The sequence below is a fragment of the Penicillium soppii genome (assembly GCF_028829465.1).
Source record: "Penicillium soppii strain IBT 18220 chromosome Unknown utg000002l, whole genome shotgun sequence".
Classification (NCBI taxonomy): domain Eukaryota; kingdom Fungi; phylum Ascomycota; class Eurotiomycetes; order Eurotiales; family Aspergillaceae; genus Penicillium; species Penicillium soppii.
This window is the reverse complement of record NW_026643232.1, coordinates 2,052,430-2,077,253: the sequence shown is the minus strand read 5'-3', so window position 1 is coordinate 2,077,253 and position 24,824 is coordinate 2,052,430. Positions and strand designations below refer to the sequence as shown.

The 24,824-nt window shown below is 47.4% G+C and overlaps 6 protein-coding genes across 6 annotated transcripts; 1 reads left to right on the top strand and 5 right to left on the bottom strand.

Annotated features, from left to right (window-relative positions):
• Positions 1–3,283: 3,283 nt before the first annotated feature.
• On the bottom strand, positions 3,284–3,621 carry N7529_002099 (uncharacterized protein; the record flags this gene model as incomplete). The annotated part of the gene is made up of 2 exons (XM_057237630.1): positions 3,284–3,550; positions 3,586–3,621. 2 exons carry the CDS (start codon positions 3,619–3,621, stop codon positions 3,284–3,286), a joined length of 303 nt encoding a protein of 100 aa, XP_057102317.1.
• Positions 3,622–5,512: 1,891 nt separating this feature from the next.
• N7529_002098 (uncharacterized protein) lies at positions 5,513–6,511 on the bottom strand (the record flags this gene model as incomplete). The annotated part of the gene is made up of 1 exon (XM_057237629.1): positions 5,513–6,511. The coding sequence occupies one exon, from the start codon at positions 6,509–6,511 to the stop codon at positions 5,513–5,515; it is 999 nt and encodes a 332-aa protein (XP_057102316.1).
• Positions 6,512–7,170: 659 nt separating this feature from the next.
• Positions 7,171–7,485, bottom strand: N7529_002097 (Esterase SGNH hydrolase-type; the record flags this gene model as incomplete). The annotated part of the gene is made up of 1 exon (XM_057237628.1): positions 7,171–7,485. One exon carries the CDS (start codon positions 7,483–7,485, stop codon positions 7,171–7,173), a length of 315 nt encoding a protein of 104 aa, XP_057102315.1.
• A 37-nt stretch (positions 7,486–7,522) lies between these two features.
• Positions 7,523–8,557, bottom strand: N7529_002096 (Esterase SGNH hydrolase-type; the record flags this gene model as incomplete). The annotated part of the gene is made up of 1 exon (XM_057237627.1): positions 7,523–8,557. The coding sequence occupies one exon, from the start codon at positions 8,555–8,557 to the stop codon at positions 7,523–7,525; it is 1,035 nt and encodes a 344-aa protein (XP_057102314.1).
• Positions 8,558–8,776: 219 nt separating this feature from the next.
• On the bottom strand, positions 8,777–9,100 carry N7529_002095 (putative alpha-1,3-glucanase/mutanase; the record flags this gene model as incomplete). Its single annotated transcript, XM_057237626.1, has 1 exon — positions 8,777–9,100. The coding sequence occupies one exon, from the start codon at positions 9,098–9,100 to the stop codon at positions 8,777–8,779; it is 324 nt and encodes a 107-aa protein (XP_057102313.1).
• Positions 9,101–13,075: 3,975 nt separating this feature from the next.
• Positions 13,076–13,555, top strand: N7529_002094 (uncharacterized protein; the record flags this gene model as incomplete). Its single annotated transcript, XM_057237625.1, has 2 exons — positions 13,076–13,362; positions 13,432–13,555. The coding sequence occupies 2 exons, from the start codon at positions 13,076–13,078 to the stop codon at positions 13,553–13,555; spliced, it is 411 nt and encodes a 136-aa protein (XP_057102312.1).
• Positions 13,556–24,824: the final 11,269 nt, after the last annotated feature.

Below are 24,824 nucleotides of genomic sequence, written 5' to 3'. Positions count from 1 at the left end.
AGGCCACAATCCCGGTCGCTTCGGCCGTGTAATCTGGAACAGTTTCTCATATTGATTGGAGCTTTAAGCTTGGTTCTCTCTCTTGATAATATCTTCTGATGACACCTTAGCCCGGTGATGAAAATTTTAGAGTACACGGACAAACCAACCCCCTTCAGGGGTTGGGTCTCCACAGTGTAATCAAATCCACAGTCTAATACAATTTTTATCCAACGCAGTCAATATTTTTGCATTTCTCCCTTTATGCTCAATAATTGCAAAAACCCTCCCATAAATACTACCATAATAAAACTGCCTCTGGATCAAATGTCACCCCATTCGGACGGGGCGCTCGGATAGGAGATCCATCCTCACTATCGCAAGTAAACCCTTTATTTTACGTCTATTTTCAGCAACCATCTCTTTGGATTCGCGCGCTCGAATCATTCTATTAGTATCGCTAGCGTCCATAGGACCCTTCATATTAATCTGCCACTTAGTTTTTCAAGCATTTGATTCTTTATGGCGGCGTAAGAGGAGCGAATTATCCGATTGTAGCTGATCCGTAAGCTAGGTGCTTACCGCGCAGTTCGATACAATAGCTTCGTACGCTCTTTAATTCGTGAATAAAGCTCTTCGTATAGTAATGGAATGTCGGTTTTGAGCTTCTACGTACTTTTCTAGGTCCGAAGAACTCGTTTAGGCGGGGAATTGGTGATTAAAGACGGAAAATCGTGATTATCCGCTTCGTCGTCGGATATTATTAAGTCATCCCCTTAATTAATTCTTTATTTCTAGCGGGAGTAACATAATAAATGGATCAAATGGCACGATCCTGCGTTTTTAAAACCTAGGTCGAATAATTCGTAGAGTAATAGCGCTACGAATGTATTAGATCTCGCGGAAAGATCCACTCTCATTATTATGGCTTTTGAAAAAGTTTTTAAGGGTCTAAAGTGTTACGAGCCAAGTCTTGATGGAAAAGAGTGCATTCAACTAAAATACTAAACATGGGGAAAGAAAGAAATAAAGATGAAGAAAGAAACAACGCACTGAAACAATTATGGTAGTGATGCCTGAGGCATCAATCAAACAAATGCAAACCATGTTTCTCCGAAGGGCGGTGGAAACCGGCAGAACCGGTTCCAGATCCATGATCGTGAATTCTTCGTGACATAAAGCGGCGAAGAATCTAATGGCTGCGATAGATATATCGTATACGGAAGAAAGAAGTATGGAATAATTTGTTGTCGGTTGCAGTCTTAATAAATTCCGGTGTGTAATGCGAATAATCGTGTCGCTGCACACCCACACCGGGTGGTGTGGGTGTGCCCCCTTGGATCACATTTCCCTCTGAATCACACATTTCACCAAAAAATGCACTATTTCATTGAATATATCTACCAGCACCTTTCGTATCTATACAATAAATACCATCTACCAATTCTTTGGCCAATTCTCCATCATCTGGCTCATTTACTTGCACCGGATTTGCCACCCCGTCGTCGTCAATGGCCCTCTGAAGTGCCGCCATTTCCCAGTCCTTCCTATGCTTTTTGAATAAATCCTACCTTTCCACATTCGCCCTATCCTTGAGCTGTTTTTTGCATTTAGAAACTAGGGCTGGACCAATGTCTGGAAGTCTCCTTATAGTTCTTTTAGCACCACCTTGTTTTTTGTGCCGGACCATGCGTACGTTGTCTTTGCAAATTGAGCCCCAACCTCGACAAGAGCGGTCCCCCCAGATAAAGCCAATTTTATCCCACTTCTCTGCTTACTCCTAAGCAGAAATTCGAGCTGGAGATATTTTAATGCTTTTCCATTGGATGTCCGTAATAACTGTACGGTCGCAGGGGTGATTTAGTAGAGAGCTCAATTGCGGAGGGGGTGTCTGGGGGCGGGCGGCCCGGCCAGGACATTGGCCATTGCCCTGGCAAATGCATTTTAAATGATCTAATGAAATGCCCTGACAATAGCCCTGACAATGGCTAATGGCCTACTCGGGTTCAATATTAATGAGACTCAAACCCTGCAAATCAGGCAGGTCGTCGTCAAGCAGCCCTAGGTTTTCTAGGCCTTTCTCCCTATTAATAGGCTAAACCCTAGTTTCCCGGAAACCCGAACGAATTGAACGCTTGGTTAGAGCTTTGGTGCGCACTACATGAATTCCAGCAAAGGATTCAGCCTTATATTTTGACCCCCCCCCCAATATGCAGCATTATTATTATAGGTTTTATAATAATGCTTTAAAACCTGGAAAGGGGCTCCATCTAATGGCTGGCACCCATGTGTTGGGTGTGGAATAAAACAGAATGGGACGATATCTCTTCTCCAGCAGAATTCAATGAATGCCATTGACAATGAGAACTATGGTTATCTATAATTAGCATGCGATTAGCCCCATCTGCGCGATATTGGGTAAATTCATCAAATGCATGAAGCCAGGCCAATGAAACAATATGATCAGTCCAACCATTAGCGGTTGGCCAAATAGTAAATAGTGTAGTCGTCAGGGAGCTCGTTGGTAAACCAATTCTCCATATGGTGTTCCATCACGACGAATATTCCCACGGATACAGTTGACAGATAAATACCCATTATCGAAGATCTCATCGACTTCGGTGTATTTGCGTTCGCGTACTCAATTCCGCTATCGATGCAAGGATTTCGGAGATAGCGACCAAAATATATGCAGGAGCCTGAAAGAAAATAGACACCTTGTTAGGTACCTTCCCATCCATACAATCTAGTGCTCGCGGGTGGTCATAGCAAGGAGGGGAAAGACAATGCAATGCGATCGAGGATCAGTAGCAGTATGAGGGTTGTGACAGGATCTATGTATGTCATTATATCGTTAGGGATCACATGTATCTCCATTGTAGCACCCTGGGAAACGAAGTTTGTGAGGAATTGAGAAATCGCAGCCCAATAAAACGGAGTAAAAAGACTCTACACGCATACAATGCCATTTCGAGATCGTCAATGAACGCATCATCCCATGGAAATCTTTGGGGGGAGTCTTGCTGCGCCTGAAAGGTCGGTCGTGCATAGTTCAAATTGCCCTGTTGCTTGATAATAACCCACAAAGCTCGGCAAACGTTCAATTTATCGATCATCAGGCGGACTGCGGAGGTAATTATCTTTAGTTACCAAAATGATGGCGAAATCAACGAGGAAAATTGCCGTCGGCAGAGCAAATGCCGCTGAAAAGCCATAATATTGCTCGATTGCGGTTGATGCCAAAGCAGCAAAATAGCCTTTATTGATAAACAAAAAGAAAGTCGTGAATATTCTTAGATCCATGTCAGTTCTGGTATGCACTTGTAAGATAGGAAGCGTCGAACCTCTGGATTGTCAAGTCTTTATCGACGACAAATTTCTCCCAATGCTGGAGTACACGTATGGCTTCATTAGGGCCGGCATACTGCTCTGCAATCAGTGAGCTAACGTTTTCCTTGATGCCACCGATACCAATACCTATCATGAACAAAGTGACAGCAATGCTAACAGTGAAAAATCGCTGTCCTGAGCAAAAGGCAGGGAGGATAAAAACAAAGTCACCAATCCGCAGCTGTAAATGAAGGATGAATATATTATGGTTTTGACGCGTTCGCGATATTGTTCTGCAACAATCGCACCCATTACCAGGGTAATGAAACACTAAAGCATGAAACCATGAGTAACACTGTAGCATAGGCTTGTCCAAGCCCTAATTACGTCAGAATATATAGCAAATGGAGACATTTGCTTACGTACTAATTCGATAATGATAGAGCCATTCGAACATTTGAGCAGGTACCTGAGCGGTGGCTGCGTTGGGGCATGCCTCGGCGTGTTTGTTTGTGCCTTTGTCCGAGTAGTTAACGATCTCAGGGGTCTATACAATCGCACTTCGGCGTGTTACAACACCGTACTTCCGTGGAATACCATATTAATACTAGGGGGAATTGGGTGAACGATGAATAAGCCTGCCCCAAAGGGTCCTAGTGGTATTTGACCACTCCCTCAGTTCGTCACTAAGCAAGCTGTGGTACCAAATGGTAAAAATTACCGGAATGAGTAATAAAAATATGGCAAAATTTGCATTACTGCCGTACAAGACCAGTTGGGCTGTTTAAAGGAGGCTTAAAGCGCAATCTCCAGCTCGCTAACCGGCACAGAGTCCCTTATGGTCCCGCACGTAGGCTTGGCATATAATCCACGATGCTCCTAATTCTCGTTTGGGTTAGCTGTGATAATCTCAGTAAGTAAGGCGCCGGCTAAACTGCCATTACGGGAGTATTGAGCGTGGGTCGTGTAATTCTGGTAATTCGATGTAAGGCATAAATATCAGTTGACCTCTCTCTTGGGCCATTTCGTAGCTTTCGTGACATCGCAGTCTTCGTCTTCGTCTTCATTTTTTCATTTTCATATTTTTCATACTACTTTCCCGTTACTTCATTCATCCCAAGCTGAATAAACATCAGTTGACTCAGACTCTTGTTGCATGTCGTTCGGCCTCCAGTTCGTTCATCCTTAGCTTTGTCGGTCCAAAACAATGACGTTCACGGAACTACCAATATGGTTTCGGGTGTGAGTACTCCGTAGTCCTCGATATCTTCGTGATCTTTCACTGAATTGACCAGCATATTATTGATCTTGGCTACCATCTCATTTTTGCCCCAATTGTTACGCATCCGGACCAAGCAAAGGATAACTGGGGTCTCGCCATGCTATATATTATGCAATTTAATCAGCGCAACAGAGCAATTCACCATCTATTTCTACCTACTGTTCAACGAATACGACCCGAAAGGGGGTACCATCTTCCTACACACTCCTCCAAGTGCGGGGGACTGGTTCGGCCTATGCCACAGTGCTGTTGTCTCACTGCTTTCCCTCGGCCTGTACGACTATTCCCGTCACTTGATCGTGCGTTGACCCAGGGCTTACAATTATCTTTTCACTAGTTTCGTTCTAGTCTTACGTTATAGCGACTACAGAGTCTCTCTACGCGCTACCTATGCCGGCTTTCTCCTAGTATCCGTCATCCCGCTTTTTATCGAGTCGCTCTGGCCTATGGAAAAGGGACTTGGTCGAGATATACTGTCTACCTTTTTCGCCATAGTGCATATTTCCATTTTTTACCCGATCGTGACCGCTCTAGAGATGTTAGCCATCTTCTGCCAAGCTCGTGAGATCAAAAAAGTGCCTTTCCCGAATGTGCTAAGCGTGCATACATTAGCTATGCAAGCCTTTATATTTATGCTAATTGCGGTGGCGTGGATATGGAATCTTCCATTCGATTATAAGGAGTTCAGGGGCCAATGGGGATGGGGAACCTTTGCTATGTGGTATAGCTATGTTGGATGGGTCATTGTTAATGCCTTTATTTTTGGACTGGGGCAGACAGCACTCATGATAATGGCTTTGCGCTACTCATCCATGGCGAACGCTATACAATGTGGCGAGACAGCGCCGCTTCTAGGGTGAGAAGGAACAGGAAGTGAATGTCGAGTCAGTTTCAGCCATCTCTTGTTTCCCCATTAGAATTTCAATCAATCAATGTAAATTCCACCGCATTGCTGGCTGGCACAATAATGACAGGTCTACCTCCATTGTCTTTAGGATCTTTAACCTTGGCCACAAGCCACCCAGGCACCCAAACCATGGTGTCTTTATGATCTTCAAAACTGCCAAAATCCCACCAGTCGAGCGTAGCTCCTTTGAATAAATACCGGTATTGATCACCTGGAGCTGCATCCTTTGGGAATTCATTCACCTCCCGGGTAAATGACCAGGACTCCCCGGGTTTTAAAGTCCAGAAGTGGTTCTCGTCATTGCGACCAACATTGAGTGGATGGGGTTCAGTGATTATGAAACCCCTCTGATGTGTCCTCCATTCATACGGAGTCCAAGCGTTGTTTCCTCTTCTATATAGTCTGAAGCCTTCGTGGTAATCATCTGGTTGTTTGAAAACGAATGAATGGAATGTCAATGGTCTGCCGCACAGCGGAGGACCAGCTTCTGCGTCATATGAGACAGTGACGGTGAGAGTATATCGCGGCCTCGAGGGGGTTTGATCATCCATTGATAGGGTCGCAGGGCCAGAGATGCTGACACTGAAAATGGGGGCACCATTAACACGGGAAAATGGCGAGATAGCGCGTGGTGAAGGCGGAGGTGGATCCTCGAAATATTCAGGGTCACTCTCGTAGTTTAGCGTCTCAAACGTGTAGCATGATGGACCGGGAACTACTACTGGAGGGGATTTCAATGCCAGTGTTCGTCCACTATGTTCGGCCAGCGTTCTCCAGTCCCAAAGATGAATTTTACTCCCTGGCCAAAGGATTGAGTATGAAACTGCTGAACCGGCATCCTCGAGATACACAGCTGGTAGAGGTGACCTCCAGGAGATGCTACTACCAGGGACAAGCTCCTTGAAGTGAGGATCCGACACGGTCACTTTTCGCGGGATGAGATTTCTAGTGGGCAACTTTTCAGGGTCTACCACAATGTGTCTCAGACCATGTGATGCATGGAGAAGTAGCATTGAACCCGACTGACTAAATTGTCTTCGATCGGATTCCAGTGAATGATGCACGGTTTGGTTTGCGGATCTTCTGCAGCCCGCGTGATTGTGAAGAGCACACTGTAGCTCGGTTCATCGACGAACACGTCCACGGTGGGATCTCCTTCAATTCTGAGAGTGAGGTGGGGTGTGTCTGGTCTGGTCTGATTAGTGCTTCTGTTTGCCGGCTTAAAGAAACCTGTTTTTTACTTTCGGTCTTTTTCGGAATATTTCACGAATGGTAATAACTGCTGATCCATGGCATCTTTCATGAGGAGATAGGAATCGAAAGGCTGGTAAAGATGTTTTTCAGATATGGAGGGTTTGAAATAGATAAAACAAATTTGCAAAAGGAGAAAAATGGCGATGAGCGCATAGTAAAGCAGGAAAAATAGAGCGAACGGAGGAATTCTTCTCACAATCCAGTGACAAAGACACAGCTACAGTTAGTGGGCATCGTATCAGGATGACAGAACATAATACCCAACTCCTCGAATACAACACTGATTTCCCCCACTCATTTTTCTATTCTCTTTGGCGAGGGATAGTAAATTGGACATAACAAATAGGGGCTCTTCTAACTGCCCTACGAAAAGAGATACGTGTAGTATGTTTCATTACGGTTACTATGGGGAGACAGCTCAGAAGACATACAGCACATCGACATAGTGGATTTGGGTTGTTTTTGCCCCAGCATTGGCGTCTTGGACAGCACTTTCAATCGCGTTGTTCAGTTGGGCAACCAGAAGGTTGAGTTCTGTCCGTAGATCACGCGTAAGCATAACAAGATTACCAGAAGGCTTGTAACCAGACTTAAAATAATCGTAGCTGCTCTGGTCACAATCAGTGGTATCCTGGTTGAAGAATCCCACGTATCCAGTGACGAATAAATTGAAGTCTGTTGTCTCTGCCTTCTCGAGAATGGACTTGTACAGCGTGCTGAGCTTGTGTCGCATCCCGCTTTCTCCATCGTCATTCAAAAGCCCGCGAGCCTTATTTTCGGCGTCGATACACAGTTCTGGATACGATGCAGTACCACGCAATATCGCTGAAACCAAGGTCGTTACCTCCCATAGTTAAAGTGGCGAAGTTCGCAGTAGAAGTGCTCTTCCATTCCTTGATTTGACGTTCAAGTCCAGTTGTCGTGTCACCGGAGCACATATTCTTCTCAATCGGTATGACTTCTCGTAAATATTTATTCAACAGTGTTCCGTAGTTGTTGGAACCAACGCGGCAAGAGCTAGTCGTTGTCTTCTCAGTTCCCATGCCCGCGGCGAAGGAGTCGCCGAATGAAACCATCCCCGTGGGCTCAAAATCATCTCCACCATTTTCGTCAATAATGACGTCGTCGTATTTTGGGCACCCAGAATCAGCAGTTGAAGGACTTGTGGTTGGAATCGGTATGATCCTTTTGCACTTTTGACTGAAGTAAATACCAGCTGCGACCATGGCCCAATTATCCGCATTCGCGGCCGACAGTTCGGCCGAGCATTGTCCATCTGGGCCATCTGGAGTTGGATCTGGGCAAAGTGTTTTGGTTTTGTTGGCGTAGTCTGAGCACCCCCAATCGAAGGTGCCATCTGCGAGGGCCTTACAGGCTTCCCACCCATATGCATAGTCTCTGGCTATGATAGCGCCAGACACCGGAGCAAGGGCCCTTTTGGTATGAGTCATTTCATGCACAATCACGGTTGACAGGGAATGATGGGCCTCCAGGATGGTGGGGGGAATCTGCGCGATTCTTTCACTCGTGGGCGCCATTTTCGTGCTGGAAAAGATCCCCGGACAGATGTTGACTGTTTTGGAGAATGCGTTCATGGAGGCAAGATCCCCTCTCTTGCAAAAGTCATGATCGAAATCACAAGTGATTTGAAGACCAAATAATGAGGTTCCATCGAGCATCTCCTCAACCTCCTTGTAAACCTTGACTGACTCGTCGGCAAAGTTTGGTCGATCCCGAACACTTTTCGCAAAGTAAGTGTCGTAATATTCTCCAGTCTGCAAGTTCTTTTGTGCTGCTTGCACCATTTCAATTGCGTATGCAAACTCGATTTCGATTATCTTTCTGCGATTGACCGCACACTGAGCCCCATTTTTGTCAGTCCCCTATATCAGTTTGGGGATTTTCAAATTGCTAATACCGGCATCGTCTTTTGAAGCACACGTTCCCGGTGGGCCGTATCCTCGACTACAGGTGAAGTCACAGAGATTGTCCAGAATATCGGACTGGCCGGAGGCTGCGGCCCCTCAGGTTTTGGTCTGAGCCGGTGGCTGGACAAGAGCTCCTGTTTTGGTGCAGGTGCATATATTGATGGGGCAGTAACCGTAGCCACAAGCATATGAGCATAGCCCAGTGGCATCCCCATCTGCAGTACCAGCGACACAAGCAGGTGGCAGGAAGTCTGAAACTGTTGGAACCGGCATGGGATGTTCCGTCGTATCGCATAGTTTGGATGGACAGTGACCGTAGTTGCAAGAGAAGCTGCAGAGGCCCGCGTAGTTGGCATCCCTTCCCTCTGTGGAATAGCCAATGGTTCCAGTTGCCTTGGGCTTTGTGCGTGCGACGCCCATCTGTTCGCAGGTGCAAGCGCCGATAGGGCAATAGCCGTAAGAACATGTAAACGAGCAGAGGTCGTTGAATTCGTATGCACCTTTTCCTTTCACGCATACCTGATCTGCTAGGTCAACCTGAGTTTCATAGCTCTCGTCAGTTTGAAATGTCCCTGTCAGGCTTCTGTTGGGGATGTCAGGTGACATCCCACATTGGGATAGTCTCGCATGGAGTAGATAGATAGATATCTCTCGCTCTCTCTCTCTTTCTCCTTCTCTCCTCCTTCCGCAATACATTGTTCACATCTTCATGTTCTATTGCCCTTGTATGATATTCATGAAGTATGCAGAGTAGTAGCAATGGCACTCGTCATGATAACGGGAAAAGTCGACGACAGACACCAGGGTTGTCAACAAATGCAATGACCTTAGGCAATGAATAAAGGTGAGATAGATATGCTTGGTGCTTTTTCCACTTCCTGGCTCGGGTGACCACCAAATTATATAGTGCTCTACGAACTGAGATCAAACTATCGACTACCTCCTCCTGGGGTTTTACCTCTGTCCATCCGAGGCCTTTTTCTAGTGGCTTAGTTCGGCTTAAGCGGGTTTGAACACTATGTAGTAATGTATACCTGTGTGTCATGGTTTATCGAGAAATTATAGTTGCAATTCCGGTGAAGCCATGTAAAATATGGGTCTATCAGCGCACCCTTAAATTCCTTTCGGTAATAACCGACTTAGGCATGGCTAGGTAAGGTCTCTCACTTGTGCTCGCGTGTTACTCGTTCCTGGATTAACATGACTTCCACCTTTTCACTAAGCCCTGTAAGTGTTCCTCCGTTGAACGTGACATTGCTTGTAATAAGTACTTGTAGTAGTCTACTAAACGGTGTTTGGCAGAGATTTCATTTTAGACAAGCGGCGAATAGTACATAAACTTTCTAGGGCTAATGTGGAGCTAAAGGGCACAAGAACCAGTGCCAATATTAATCTATGTCACGAAGAATTCAGGATCAATGATCCTGAACCGATTCTGCCGTGTTCCACCGCCTTTCGTAGTTCGTGTTTTACATTGTTTGATTGGAGGCCTCAGGCATCACTACCTTAATTGTTTCAGCGTGTTGTTTCTTTCTTCTTCTTTCTTTCTTTCCCCATGTTTAGTATTCTAGTTGAATGCACTCTTTTTCATCAAGACTTGGCTCGTAACAATCTAGAGCAGATTAGCTTAGTTTAAGCCTAGAGATCCATGGAGGCTGCGGAATAGCTGGTGGAACTGTAAGACCCCGTTACGAGGGTCCTGGAGACTTAGGTGGATTCTGGAAATAGAATGGAGGAGAGCAGTAGCACAGTTCAATGCTGAACTAATGGCTGGAGTCTTGGACTCCAGCCCCTGAACTGTTATATACAACTGTGGAGTCATGTAAGGTCATGAGCCCTCGCACTGCGGGGCTCAGCCCTACGTCAGTTCGCACCTGCAAACTGGCCACCTCGCAGTCTTACATAGACTGCGAGATATGTATCATCAGACCTTCTCAGTACTAGGGTCCTGAGAGAAGTGCACCGAAAAACCCTGACCTGAATGGCATTCGAGGGTTTGGGTGAGTGCGCCCATCGCCGCGTCCTAGAGCCTCACTATCTTATCGCAACAGATGGACGCCAGCAGGCGGCCGTCGGGCGAGAAGGCCACTGATTCAACCGAACATGAATGGCCTTCCAGGGTCTGGGTGAGCGGCCGCCACCAGGTCCCAGAGCCGCGCTGTCATAAGCAGAGCCGGAAGCCAGCAGACGGCCGTCGGGCGAGAATACCACTGATTCAACCTAGCCTAAATGGCCTTCGAGGGTCTGGGTGAGGGTTTCCTTACATTGGCCATGGCACAAAATCGATTTGGCTTGGTGTGCTTTGTCCTGTATTTTCTTCGCTCTTCTCACTGGATTGTTCTGGAGCAAAAGGCTTCCAGCATGGGGTGAAGTGCTCTTCTGGGTGACTTCAAACTTCCAACCACTACAAACAGTAGTTCGACAGTACATGGAACTCTATTAGGGTGGGCCTGGCTAAACATGTCACAGTACCTCCGTATAGTCTTCCAGCAGCGGGAACACCCAAACATGCCTCGAATACTGCGCACCATATACCCTTCTGTTGCTGCACTTTCCACCCTGACTAAAGTGGTATTCTCTCTTGTGGGAACTTTCCTCCTGAGCCCTGCCCATCTGGGCGGCCTTTATATTCTCTCTGTGAACTACCTCAGTATACAATATTACTCTTGGTCAGCATGTCCTACAAAATTGCCAATTTCATGGGTTTTTTTCTGGGTTAGTTGGAGAGTTTGATATTACCATTCTGGAATCCATACAATATTGGTCACTGATTTCCATCAATATGAGTAATTCATATTTACTCACATGATAAGATATCATACATTACCAATCGTTTCAATACATCCCAATACGTCAACCACGCCCATATACTCTGTTCGTAGCGAATTACAAGTTTACGTGTCATTTATCAGGGTTACTTTACGGACGGATTTTGAGATGGATTGAAATAGTACCAGAGGAATCAGCAGGTCTGTCCGATTTTTTGACCAAGATCGCAATTGGGCTGACAGTTATATATAGTCTTCACTGAACTTTGTGGCCGATGTCGAGGTTCCATGGAAATACACGTCTGAATGAGTACCACATCGCGAATAGATCCACAACTGCATATCAAGCTGGAAAAAGCCCTGATAAGCGGGTTTTACTTTCCAGCATATGTCCACAGGCGAGATTCTACAATCCAGCATCGCTGATGAAGTGATGGCATTGTGAAATCGACCTTTTAACGTATTTCAGTAATACGATAACCGCTGTACTGGACAAAGTATTAATGCGGAGAAAAATCATAATATGAATAATGCGTTTATTCGCGCCAATAAAAAATTCATATATCCATATTGGGTGACGTAAGACTCGCTACAAGCACTATTGCGAAAAGGGTAGTTATAGGCAGATCAACTTGCCACATGGTATTCAATTGCCTCCAAATGATATCGCATGAACAGGAAGCTTTCTGGTATTCCATGTATCTGCGAGTTTTCAAGTGGACTAGAAATCCATGGTTAGTTTTAGGAGTATTGAAGCATACAGTCACCTTGAAGATCAGGATTTTTCAGCTTTTTGTCATGCTTCGACCTGGCTGGATGAGCCGGGGTTCCGATATGGGGGCGGACTTGGCGGCACTAGGCTCTGGCGAATGGAGACGGCCATTACCTGCCGTATTCATGCTGTAAATGGGGTGGACTGGGCGGCCCTAGCTCGGCTATCTCAATCCATGTAAGTGTGAGATCATAAACAATGTAATATGATGGTCTAGGTATACTCATAGGAGGCGTAGAGCCTTGTTTCAAACTCTGCATTTTGTCTTAGGAGACTCGGATTTCTCAAATTTACTATTTTACAACATATCGCGACTAATGAGGTTTGGTGGCACTTGGAGCTATCTGGTAACCTTCGTTTAACATAGCTAGCCCAATGATCGATAGCATGTTGTCTATATCAGGAACAATATTTGAGGGAAATGGGGCAGAACATGCATAAGAAAGGCTCGACTCTGACAAGATGTATATTCCCCATCGAGTCAAGACTGAAGGAATTCAACACAAGTTGGTTCCTCGAACAGAGCCAGTGGCTTCAAACAAACTAGCCCCTAAGTATGCATTACTGTACGCAAACTTGAACAAACAGTAACTCTCAACATGGATGACGAAATCGAGATGACCTGGTATACTCGGGCAAAAGCGTCTTGGCATGTAGGGTAATTCTGATACGCTCTCGCAATGCTACACCACTTATGGAAAAGATCAACTAGGCCGTTGATAGAAAGAAACAGTTATATAAAGGGCATCAACATGAGCCCTTCAAGTCCTTCTCGTTCCAGCTTCTCAAAATAAACTAGTTTACCAAGACCAGAGGATTCAACTTCTTCATTAAGAAACCCCATTCAAGTTGATCATGTACAGCATTGTTCCCGCTATGCTGCTCGCGGCCACCAGTATTCCATCAGCTATGGCAGCTCAATGCTCCGCTGTCGGCTATTGGTCCACCAACTCAGCCGGCGCTGGAAGCGGTGGCACTACCGTTAGCAGTGGCAAGGGCGTCACTCTCTTAGATCCAGATGGAAATGATATTGGCGCATACGACGGTGATTATTCGCCCTGCGCTGACCTCCTCACCTGGAGCTCTGACTATTTGGACGACACTTTTTCCTGGGGTGCCAACTGTGACACGGGCGGTTTCACGTAAGTCAATGCCCATTTTTTATGTTATTTGTGAGCATTAAAAAAGAAACTGACGTATATATTTAACAGTGAGTGCCATGGTGCGTACGGTACTCAAACCCACATTGACGGCGAGGAACCCACCAGTGGCACCAACTTTTATGGACTCGGGATTTCTGTTTCGTCTGGCTGCGTGGTTAAGTTCGATTGTTAGAGCCCAACGTTGGTTTCTGATTTGATTATGCGTTTATTGTATCTACTTTATCTTTTCCACGGGTCTCTAATCGTGTATGCCGACAGAAATTAGAGTTAATGCCATTTAGTATACGATCGTTGAATTATATTTGCTTGAATATTATGAAACATTCTCTTCGGGGCTTTTTTGGGCCCCTCGAGTGTGCGCCTTATCCCGTCATTTGGTGAAGTTGGAATACAACCCTCAGTCCGATTAAAATGATAGAATGCAAATAACAGACTCCCCTTTTAACCGTAGTCATGCAATAGCTCAAAATCAGACCGGCAAGTTGTAGAAGTATGTGGTGAAGTCCCGGTCAAAAACACCATTCGTTGGCTCAATTAAACATGGTTATGCGATGGAATCTGTTCCTTGCATAATTAGTAGTCATCAGTTCAGGCGGCAATTGCTAGAATGCCAACACCATAGAGCGAGGGTAAGGGTGTCGCAAAGAGAACCAAGTTATTGAGAGCTTGGACGAGCATGCAATCAACAATAGCCGATCAGCTCCATCGACAAATGGGAGCTGTCGCAGCCTTGCAAGTAATCCTCCGTCAATATACTTGACTCTATAATTCCAGCCAATCTCCCGTACAGTAAACTTCGAAAATAGTTTACCCCTCGGAAACACAGGCTTTCTTTCCCAGCGCCCCTCTTAGGTTGTACCAAACTGAATTCGGCCAGTAAAAAGTCCCCACCATCTTTTATTAATTTATTTCCCGTAGATCACCAAAATTACCGTAATTAAAGCCTCCGGCGTTGAGCAGACCATACTTGCCGAAACGCCCCTCGACCACACACTAGAATTCAAAAACAATTCACCTCCGGACACTCACGCTTTGTTTCTCGGTCCCCCGAAATCACGCCAACCTATATTTGGCGAAGAGGTAAATCAGCAGTTTTTGAAAATAGCATGGAAGGCGACACCGGGCGCTATAGTACCTATGTGCCCCCATGGTCACATCCCTACGCCCCACGTACCATTTTTGCTTGACATTTATTGGCTCTCGCAATCCAAGCTGTAAATGGCTTAAGTATAGTGGGTGCAAGATCGACATGGGGGCCAAAGGTGCATCGGCTAAGCCCCACAACATAGTTCCACGATGAGCATGAGTAATACCTGATCCCTACAGTATAAGTAAGTCGACCCAAACCCATTAATTTATACCATGTAATGTAGCATATATACTTTCTTGGCTTATTGATCGGATATTATGTATTGTTTTATCATTATTGGTCAATCAATCAATCAATCAAACTTCAATTAACCTGTTGCAGTCTTACTATTTGCGTATGACTATGCAGGCGCTCCCTCCAGCGGAAGCAAGAGCTCGTAGCCAAACGCCCGAGCTGGGGTCGTAGATCGATACCTGCTCTCGCAGGCACCCAATATCCCAAAGAGGAAACAGATGCTGATTTGAAAAGAGTGCGGAAATCAGCCCATTTCCTTCCTGCCAGCCTACAAAACAAATCCCAGTACAAATGAAAATCCCACAATGATGGTCACGGAGTGCACCCTCCATCTTCCATCCTCCATCCTCCCTTCCATCACCATCCCCCTCCTCCCCTTGCCTCCGTTTCAATTCGTGTTGTGTTGTGCTGGCCAGTTGATAGGCATGTTTGTCAACTGTCACCGGGCCTCTCGACACCCGGTTTCGTATGCTTCGTTGTTGATTACTCTGTCACGAAGAATTCACGATCATGAATCTGGAACCGGTTCTGCCGTCTCCCACCGCCCTTTGTAGAAGGTGGTTTGCATTGTTTGATTGATTGATTGATTGATGCATGCCTCAGGCACCACTACCCTAATTCTTTCGGCGCGTTGTTTCTTTCTTCTTTCTTTCTTTCCCCATGTTTAGTATTTTATTGGAATGCACTCTTTTTCATCAAGACTTGGCTCGTAACATACTCATCGTCTTCCACACTTGTGTCCATGGCCCGTTGGCCAGTTTGTTCGTCGTCGTCATTTCCCAGCTCCACGTGCTGGAATTGCTGGAGGAGACCTGTTCGGTGCATGAAGTTGACCACGTAGAGGGTGGCCTGCGGGTGAGATACGATTTGTCGTAGTCGGTTTCAAGGTCCTCGATCCGGCTGATCTGCCCCCACTGGCATTCCTGTACAAGATCAAGGCAACAGATTCGGACCGGTGTAGTTGCGACACTGCTTGCTGTACTGCAGACATTGCATAACAACATGCTTCGGTGTTTGTGAACCAGTGTCGCAACTACACCGGTCCGAATCTGTTGCCTTGATCTTGTACAGGAAATGCCTGAGTCCAATCCTCATTGTACGCATCTGAATCAAGATGGCACATTGTGGCTTTGACAGCCCTTCATACAGTCGTAGTGTCTTCTTAGTGGGCGTCTCCACTAAGCGTTTTGTGGGTCCTGAAGTGGGCTCACGCTCCCACTGCTTATTCCAACGTCCCCGAGTTCTGTGTCAAACTGCCCGCTTGGCGGCTGCGGCGAGACGGACAATTGGTTTTCCCGTTCTGTCTCCGGTCGCGACCACCATCCCCACGCCAAGGAGCGCTGCACTCTTCGCTTCCTCATCGGCAAATTCATTGCCGGCCACACCAACGTGTGCGGGGATCCACCTGACGGTGATATTGATGTTGCTGTGTTGGTCTTGTCTCTGGTTCTGCGACTGGATGGCCCGTACGTGTTCATAAATCGTGTTGAGAACGTATTGACCAGACGGTCGCTGTGGGTTCTTGTCGGAAGCCTGAGAAAGCAGGCCCACTTGTTTGTCGTGTTTGTTCATTATTCAGCAAGTAAATTACACCTATATATAAATTGCCAGAATTAGGGGTAATGGAAACCAGAGTTATTGACATCACCTGATTGGCCAGCACCAAGTTGTATTTCATAGTTATGAGCCCGAATAGCCATTTCTGAACCAGAAAAACACATCGATTACAGCAATCAGATCATCTGATAACCATAAATCGACCACTTGCTGGTTCAGAACCCCTTTTGAACCACCGATTGTGCATCTTCTGCAACGCCAACACACCCATACCCCATCCTCGCTAGCAAGCAATACAGCAAGTGATCACTACACTTCAGCAAGCATGGATGCGTCAACACTCTCCGCCATGAAGGGCGATAAACTTCGTGAACCAGCTCAATGGAGCACTTGGTATGCAAAAACCAGGCGCTTCGCCCAACTGCGCGCGGTTTGGGAGCTATGCAATCCAGAAGTCAATGAGGATGCACTCCCTAAGCGCAGTACGGAGCCGGTAGAACCAGAATACCCAGAAGACGGAGATGATAAGGAGACCCGCAAGTGGCGAGACCGCTTCGATGTCTATAAGCTTGCTCTCTCGAAGTATGAGAAGCAGACCAAGGGATTGAATGATGTATACGAATATATCTTTGCCACCCTTGACAGCAAGTATCATCGCTCCGTCATCACCAAAGAAACCCCGTATGATGTGCTTGTAGCGCTGAAAACACGGTTCGCAAGAAGCAACTCTTATAAGGAAGAGCTGCGCGACAAGTGGGAGCAACTTGCATCGCAGAAACCCGGGAAGGATGTCGACCAATGGATCGACAAGTGGGACACACTGCGGCAAGAAGTCATTAGCGTCGGCATCAGGGTTGATGATGAAGATGCAGTACGTTACTTCATCAAGGCTGTGAAGGAAGTCCTGCCAATGTGGTGGCAAGCGGAATACACTGCTGTCATCCTTAATGAAGAGAAGCGTGATATCAATCAGCTTATCGAGTCCTTTCGCAGTATCTACCGCGAAACAGGTGCTAAACCATCACTGTCAGCACCAAAGGCCTCCTTCTCAACCTGGCAAGGGCATGAGGAAGCTTCACAGCAAGTGGCAACAATCTCTGCTGCAAAGTCTAAGAAGCCAAAGCAGACTGCAGAGACCCCGTTTCACGAACGGTCCTGCCCATGTGGAAACACACACCCACGTCATAGAGTAGCAACTTGCTACTACATACGCCCTGATCTGATACCTTCGGACTTCACTATCAGGGAAGCCACGAAGAAAAGAATTGAGAAGCTTCTTACCGCAGAGCCAGAATGGCGCAAGTGGATTAACGAGGAAGTAAGGAAGGACAAAGAACGTTCAACGCCTAAGGAAACGGCGGATTTCACAACGGTACAGCCTGAAGTTAGCGCTCATCCACCAATAGTAACACTTGCAACCATACAAGTGCCCTCAGCAGAGAGCAACCGGGTGCAGCAAGTCCATGCTGGCAAACCAGCAGAAAGAACTCCTATCTACCATGTCAAGCCAGTCGATAAGAGAATTGAGCAAATGCCTGATCTTAAAGACCGATGGATCCTTGACTATGGATCAAGTGTGTATGTGTGCAACAACAAGGGCTGGTTCGAAACTATAACCCTATACCAAACAGAGTTAGCAACTGGCAACTCAATCACCAAGGGTGAGGGGATTAGAACAGCAAGACTTGCTATAAGAGATCCACAAACCGGCAAGCAACGAATCATACGTCTTACCAACGCCTTGTATATCCTAGGGTGCCATACCAACCTAGTTTCATATGCAAAAATGAGGCGACTTGGTGTGAAATGGTGTCAAGATACAGATACCATCGTCGACCCAAACAACCTGCAAATCGCGAAATTGCAGCTAGTGGACCTAGATCTATGGGTATTCGACTTGCCAAGCCACAACAGTGTCAATGCGATAACCAGAAAGTCAGAGAGACCACAGAAAGCGAAAGGATCTATAGAACTATGGCATCGCCGTCTAGCGCACATCAGCACAGATACGATTAAGCAAGCTAAGCAAATAGTAGATGGCATCGAGATCACAGAGGATAGCAAGGATAAAGAAGTCAACTCACCTTACCGAGTCTGCAACCTAGCAAGAGCACCTCGACAAATCTCTCGCCGACCAATTAGACGCACGTTTGGAAGATTTGGAAGAATTCATTTCGACCTAATACAGATCCAGCCAGCAGAAAACAGACATAGATGGATGTCACACTTCTATATCGAGGGAGTGCGATTTCACTGGATCATGACACATGAACTAAAGCCAGAGTGTCAGCTTGCTATCGACAAGTTTATAGCACTTGCTAAGAATTGGTGGAACTTGCTAATTAAGGTGTTCATGTATGATAACGAGACTTCGGCAGGAAGCACCGCCGAACGATCCATCTCCAAAGAGGGCATCATTATCTATCACTCTCCCCCGGGACATCTAGAGATGAATGGATACAGCGAGCGTGCAGGTGGAACAATCATCACACGTATGCGTATGCTCATCGTCGAGGGCCAGTTGCCTAAAGGTCTCTGGCCAGAGGCAGCAAGTGCTGCAGTATGGTTGCTGAACCGTACACCCACCTTCGTGAACGATGAGAAACGCTAGATTGTGCCGTGGGAAGAGGTTCGACGCGAATTCGCGGGTAACGAGATGCCGAGAATCAACCTAGCAAACGTTAAATTGTATGGCAGTTTGACTTACTATCGGATACAGAAGCAAGTGCAATCTAATAAGATGGCACCGAGAGCCGAGATTGGCTTTCTAGTAGGCTTCGTGGCATCAAATATCTGGAAAATCTGGTTCCCACATACTAGAAGAGTGCAGGTTGTTAGAGATACGGTGTTTGACGAGAGCCGTAAGTACACACCTAGGTTCGAGCGATATCAACAATTGCCAATGCCAATTATCCAGGAACCATATGTGCTTGATACAGATGAAACCCTCAAGCTTTACCAGCGGATATCGACAGCAAGAAGTCAGGAGGAGCATCAGGAGCCAGAGGAAACGCATCGGGAGCAGCATACAACAACTAAAAACCATCAGCAAGCTGCTCAAACCGCAGATTCTTACCAAGACCAACACCAGCAAGTCGAGCTACCACGTAGCAAACCGTAGGAGGATGAAACCAATACTCCTCAGCAGGTAGAAACCCCACCACAACAAATGGAACGCCATAAAGATATGGCAAGAACCCCATCGCCGACGCTAGAAAGGCGGATTGCATCAGCAAGTCCTACAGAAATCCTAGGTGCTTTCCCAGAAGATGTGCCACTCCCACCAACACCACCAAACGAGGTTTTTGGGTCAGATCAGGGGGTGGAGACGCAGCAGGAAACGCAGCAAGTAGGGGATCAGACCCCTGAAACCGTGGAAACGTCGCAGGATAATAGAGCAAGTGACGATGAAGTCGCACAACAGCTGCAAAGCGAGCTACTACAGCCCACACAAGAGATCTTTGGTGACGTTGATACTACTAATATCATAAGCGGCAAAAGAACCAGGCGAGCAAGGCAAGACAATGACTATGCTGCTTACTCTACGATACAGCAAGAGCCACCAGCAATGCTACATGCCTTCGCAGCAGGGCTATATGCCGAGAAGCCAGAACATCGACGACACCGCGATGACCTCCCTCCTATACCAAGAAACTACAAAGAGGCCATAAACCACCAGTTCTCTGAAGGTTTTATCGCAGCGATAAAACGAGAGCTAGACAACTTGCGCTCAAAGGCAACGTATGAGGTGATAGACCGGCCAAAAGACATCAGCAAGCAAGTGCTTCCTCTCTTATGGATTTATGCATACAAATTTGACCAGGATGGCCACTTAATCAAGTTAAAAGCACGCATCTGCGTCCGCGGCGACTTAGAAACCATCACCTAAGAAGAGAAGCGAGCAGCGACACTTGCTGCAAGGACAGCACGCATGATCTTCTCCCTCATCGCCGCATACGATCTCGACGTTAGGCAGCGCGACGCTGTTACCGCATTCCTGAACTCGCGTTTGGATAAGGAGACATACACATAGATGCTAGAAGGTTTTGGGATACCGGGCAAGTCATGGAAACTACAGCGAGCTCTATACGGTCTACGAATTTCGCCACGCTTATGGCAACAAGAAGCAGCAAGTGTACTGCGAAAGTTAGGTCTCCAGCAAGTGCCGGAGGACCCATGTGTGTTCGTTGGCACCGGAATCATTATATTCTTCTATGTCGACGACATACTTATTGCTTGCTATCGCATAGCGAGAGCAAGAGCAAAACAATTAGAAAAATCACTTGAAGAGCACTGGGAACTGACTGATCACGGAGAAGCAGAGTGGTTTCTTAATATCCGGATCATCAGGGACCGTGCACAGAAGAAGTTGTGGCTTTGTCAAGATAGTTACATCGCAAGCATTGCAGCGAGATATAACTTGACAGAGCGAGCGCCTGTTCTTACACCCTTACCGGTGGAAGAACTACGCAAGTACGAGGGCGTTGCTACACCAAGAGAAACACATCTGTATCAGCAGAAAGTGGGCTCAGCAGGTTATGCAACGACCATTACTAGGGTTGACGCAGCAAAGGCTACTGCTAAGCTCGCGCAATTCCTAATGAACCCAGGACCACAGCACCAGCAAGCTGTCGACAGGGTGATCTGCTACCTTTACTCCACCCGGTTTCTTGCCATTGAATATGCCGCAGGAATCGAAGATATGGAGTCGATCCAGATAGCAAGTGACGCGTCGTATAGGGATCATGAGGATCGGAAGAGTTCTGCTGGATATATCTGCCAAGTGTTCGGCGGGCCAGTAGACTGGAAAGCCAGCAAGCAGCTAACGGTAACGACATCTACTACCGAGGCCGAGCTGCTGGGACTTTCTGAGGCTGGCAAGCATCTCCAATGGTGGAGAAGACTGCTGCAGAATGTTGGCCTTAAGTTATCCCACCCCATCACCATCGACTGCGACAATGAGCGCACGGTTGCACTCATTAACAAGGAGGATGCGGCGTTCGATACGAAGCTTCGACATGTCGATATTCACTATCACTGGGTTAGGCAGGAAGCGCAAGCAGGAAGGATCACCGTCAGATGGGTGCCAACGGCACAGATGGTCGCTGACGGGCTCACCAAGTGCCTGACTCGCCAGAAGCATGAAAATTTCATTCGCTTGCTTAGAATGGCTGATGTAGGTCACCTGATCACCTAGGCCCAGAAGGGAAACAGAGGCTGTTTCTGTGTCTATTACAGAAATGGGCGTTTCAAGGGTCATCTTGCCCAATCTGCGCAAGATGAGGGGGTGTGTCGGAAGCCTGAGAAAGCAGGCCCACTTGTTTGTCGTGTTTGTTCATTATTCAGCAAGTAAATTACACCTATATATAAATTGCCAGAATTAGGGGTAATGGAAACCAGAGTTATTGACATCACCTGATTGGCCAGCACCAAGTTGTATTTCATAGTTCTGCACTGCCTAGATGGCAGCTTGGCTGTCGGAAAAAATGATCACTTCTCGAGCCATTGTTCCGAGTTGACCTGTCCTATGGTCTCTTGATCCTTGTTGTCGTTCCTCGTCGCTGTCGCGGCAAGTGCCATCTCCATGCCGTTGAGCTCGGCTGCGTACATTGTGGACTAGGAGTCTATGCCCAATTATCGTCGTTCTGAGTTTACTCCGTGCAGTAAACTGGCTGTGGACGCACCAATGTGTCCTTCATAGCCGCTCCCGTCCGTGAATATCATCGTTGTCCTTTTGGTTTGGTCCATGGCTGCTTGTTGGAAAATCTGACTGTGGGTTTCCAGTGCCGCTTCTTGATTCTCGATCACGCAGGTGATTGGGTTCTCCCACGGTGCGAGAACGATTGCCCTCTTCTCTTCCCAGGTCAGCAACAGCAGGGCAGCGTGATGCTAGCGCTAAGGGCTGCGAGCAGCAACGCTGACAATAACACTAACATCGTTAAAATCAACAACGACAACGCCGCTACATACGCGGAGACGGATGCGGCAAAGGTAGACACATTACGGAGTGTCTTTTTCCCACGACCACCTGACGCAGAGCTCTCCGACATCCACCAATCAAACCGCTATCAACGAGACCCTTTCCCCATGTCTGCCATCACACAGGGAGAAGTAAGGGCAGCGCTTAAGCGTGCACCTCCTGACAAAGCACCAGGGATCGATACACTACCAATTAAGGTATGGAAGGTTCTATCACAGGGATCCTCAGAAAGGCGCTTCATCCCGTTTGTCACGGCAATCTTCGACGCATGCCTCACCATCGGACATAACCCTAGACACTTCCAAACGTCTATCACCGTGACACTTAGGAAGGCGGGACCTCGCGATTACCGAATGCCGAAGTCTTACCAACCCGTGGCCCTGCTCAACATACTGGGAAAGATTCTCGAAGCGATCATCGCCATACGCATCGCATGGATGGTGGAAGAGCACAAACTGCTCCCGAACACACACCTCGGTGGGCGGAAAGGCATCTCTGTCGACCATGCCATCCAGCTGATCCTCGACCGTGTGCACCGTGCATGGGTAGAATGTAAGGCAGCAAGTATGCTGCTCCTCAATGTCACGGGAGCATACGATAACGTGTCACACGAGCAGCTACTGTTCAACATGGAGCAAATGGGACTGGGAATTTCGCCCCATGAGCAAGATCTTTCCTCACAAACCGGTCCACACGAATCAAGCTACCGAACGGCTGTCTCAGCAACGCATTCCCGACACCAACCGGTATCCCGCAAGGATCACCAATCTCTCCGATACTGTTCCTTTTATTCAACGCACCGCTTATGCGTGCGTGTGCGCTGCGAGATCTGCACTACGGAGAAAGCGACGCATGCGGCTGGGTCAACGATGTCTGCAATTTCGCAGTGTCGAACAGCTATGAAGAAAATTTCCACGTTCTCGAAAAAGCGCTACAAAGAGCAGATGTATGGGCTAGGAAACATGCGGCAAAATTCGCGCCGGACAAATTCGAACTGATTCATTTTACCGACTGAAAACTGGAAGCAAATACCGGTACCGACAACGGCGACAACGCACAGGCGACGCCATCGACAGACATGAATCTAAATTACCAAAACATAGAGGGGAGCGGAACTGACACCCACGAGATCTGGGAGATCCTAGACGACCCGTCGGGACACGACGGCATGCCGGTCACAATCCCAGGACAACCCCCCATAATTCTTCAACCGTCAAAAACGGCCAAATACCTCGGTGTGTGGCTCGAAAACACCTCAACTTCACGACACACAGGAAGAAAATTCTCGCGAAGGGAGCAGGCAGCCTTGAAGCGCTCCATGGCATCTCAGGCTCACATTGGGGATCGTCAATAACGGCCATGTGGAAGGTCTACCAAGGAGTCATCATCCCACAATTGAAATGGGGCGTGTCTGCGTGGTTCTGCCCTGCTGCGAGGCCATGCCTCGCGGGGATCTGGACAAACTGACCAATGAATTGACCAAGATTCAAAAACGCGCGGCAATTCTGATCAGTGGTGCATTCCGCGGAACAGCGTGTGCGGCTCTGGACATCGAACTGCATTTGCTACCAATGAAGCTACGGCTACAACAGAAAATTGAGGAAGCAGCTATCTGTTTCCTTACCGGCCCGCAGTGGGTGTGCCTGCGCACGGCCAAGGAAGCGCGGAAGCCAACACAACGACGTCTCGGGGGGTGGGCTCCGACCGAGGCAATCGCTTGGAAAACACTCAAATTGAACAACGAGGAGTAGGAAGAGAGACAGGCATTTGTCCTTGCACCGTGGGAGGACAGGATCACTTGCGTGATTGAGAACCAAGAAGCAGCACTATAAACCCACAACCAAATGTACGAGAAAGCAGTCACCAACCAAAGAGCAACAACAATTACAACAATGATATTCACGGACGGGAGCGGCTATGGAGAACACATTGGTGCATCCACAGCCAGTTTACAGCACGGAGTCAACTCAGAACGACGATATTTGGGCACAGAATCCCAGTCCACAGTGTACGCAGCCGAGCTCAACGGCATCGAGATGGCACTAACCGCTGTCGCGGCTAGGAATGACAACAAGGAGCAACAGGCTCGAGAAGTGATCATTTTTTCCGACAGCCAAGCTGCCATCTAGGCAGTGCAGAACCCACAGCGACCGTCTGGTCAATACGTTCTCAACACGATTTATGAACACGTACGGGCCATCCAGTCGCAGAACCAGAGACAAGACCAACACAGCAACATCAATATCACCGTCAGGTGGATCCCCGCACACGTTGGTGTGGCCGGCAATGAATTTGCCGATGAGGAAGCGAAGAGTGCAGCGCTCCTTGGCGTGGGGATGGTGGTCGCGACCGGAGACAGAACGGGAAAACCAATTGTCCGTCTCGCCGCAGCCGCCAAGCGGGCAGTTTGACACAGAACTCGGGGACGTTGGAATAAGCAGTGGGAGCGTGAGCCCACTTCAGGACCCACAAAACGCTTAGTGGAGACGCCCACTAAGAAGACACTACGGTTGTACGAAG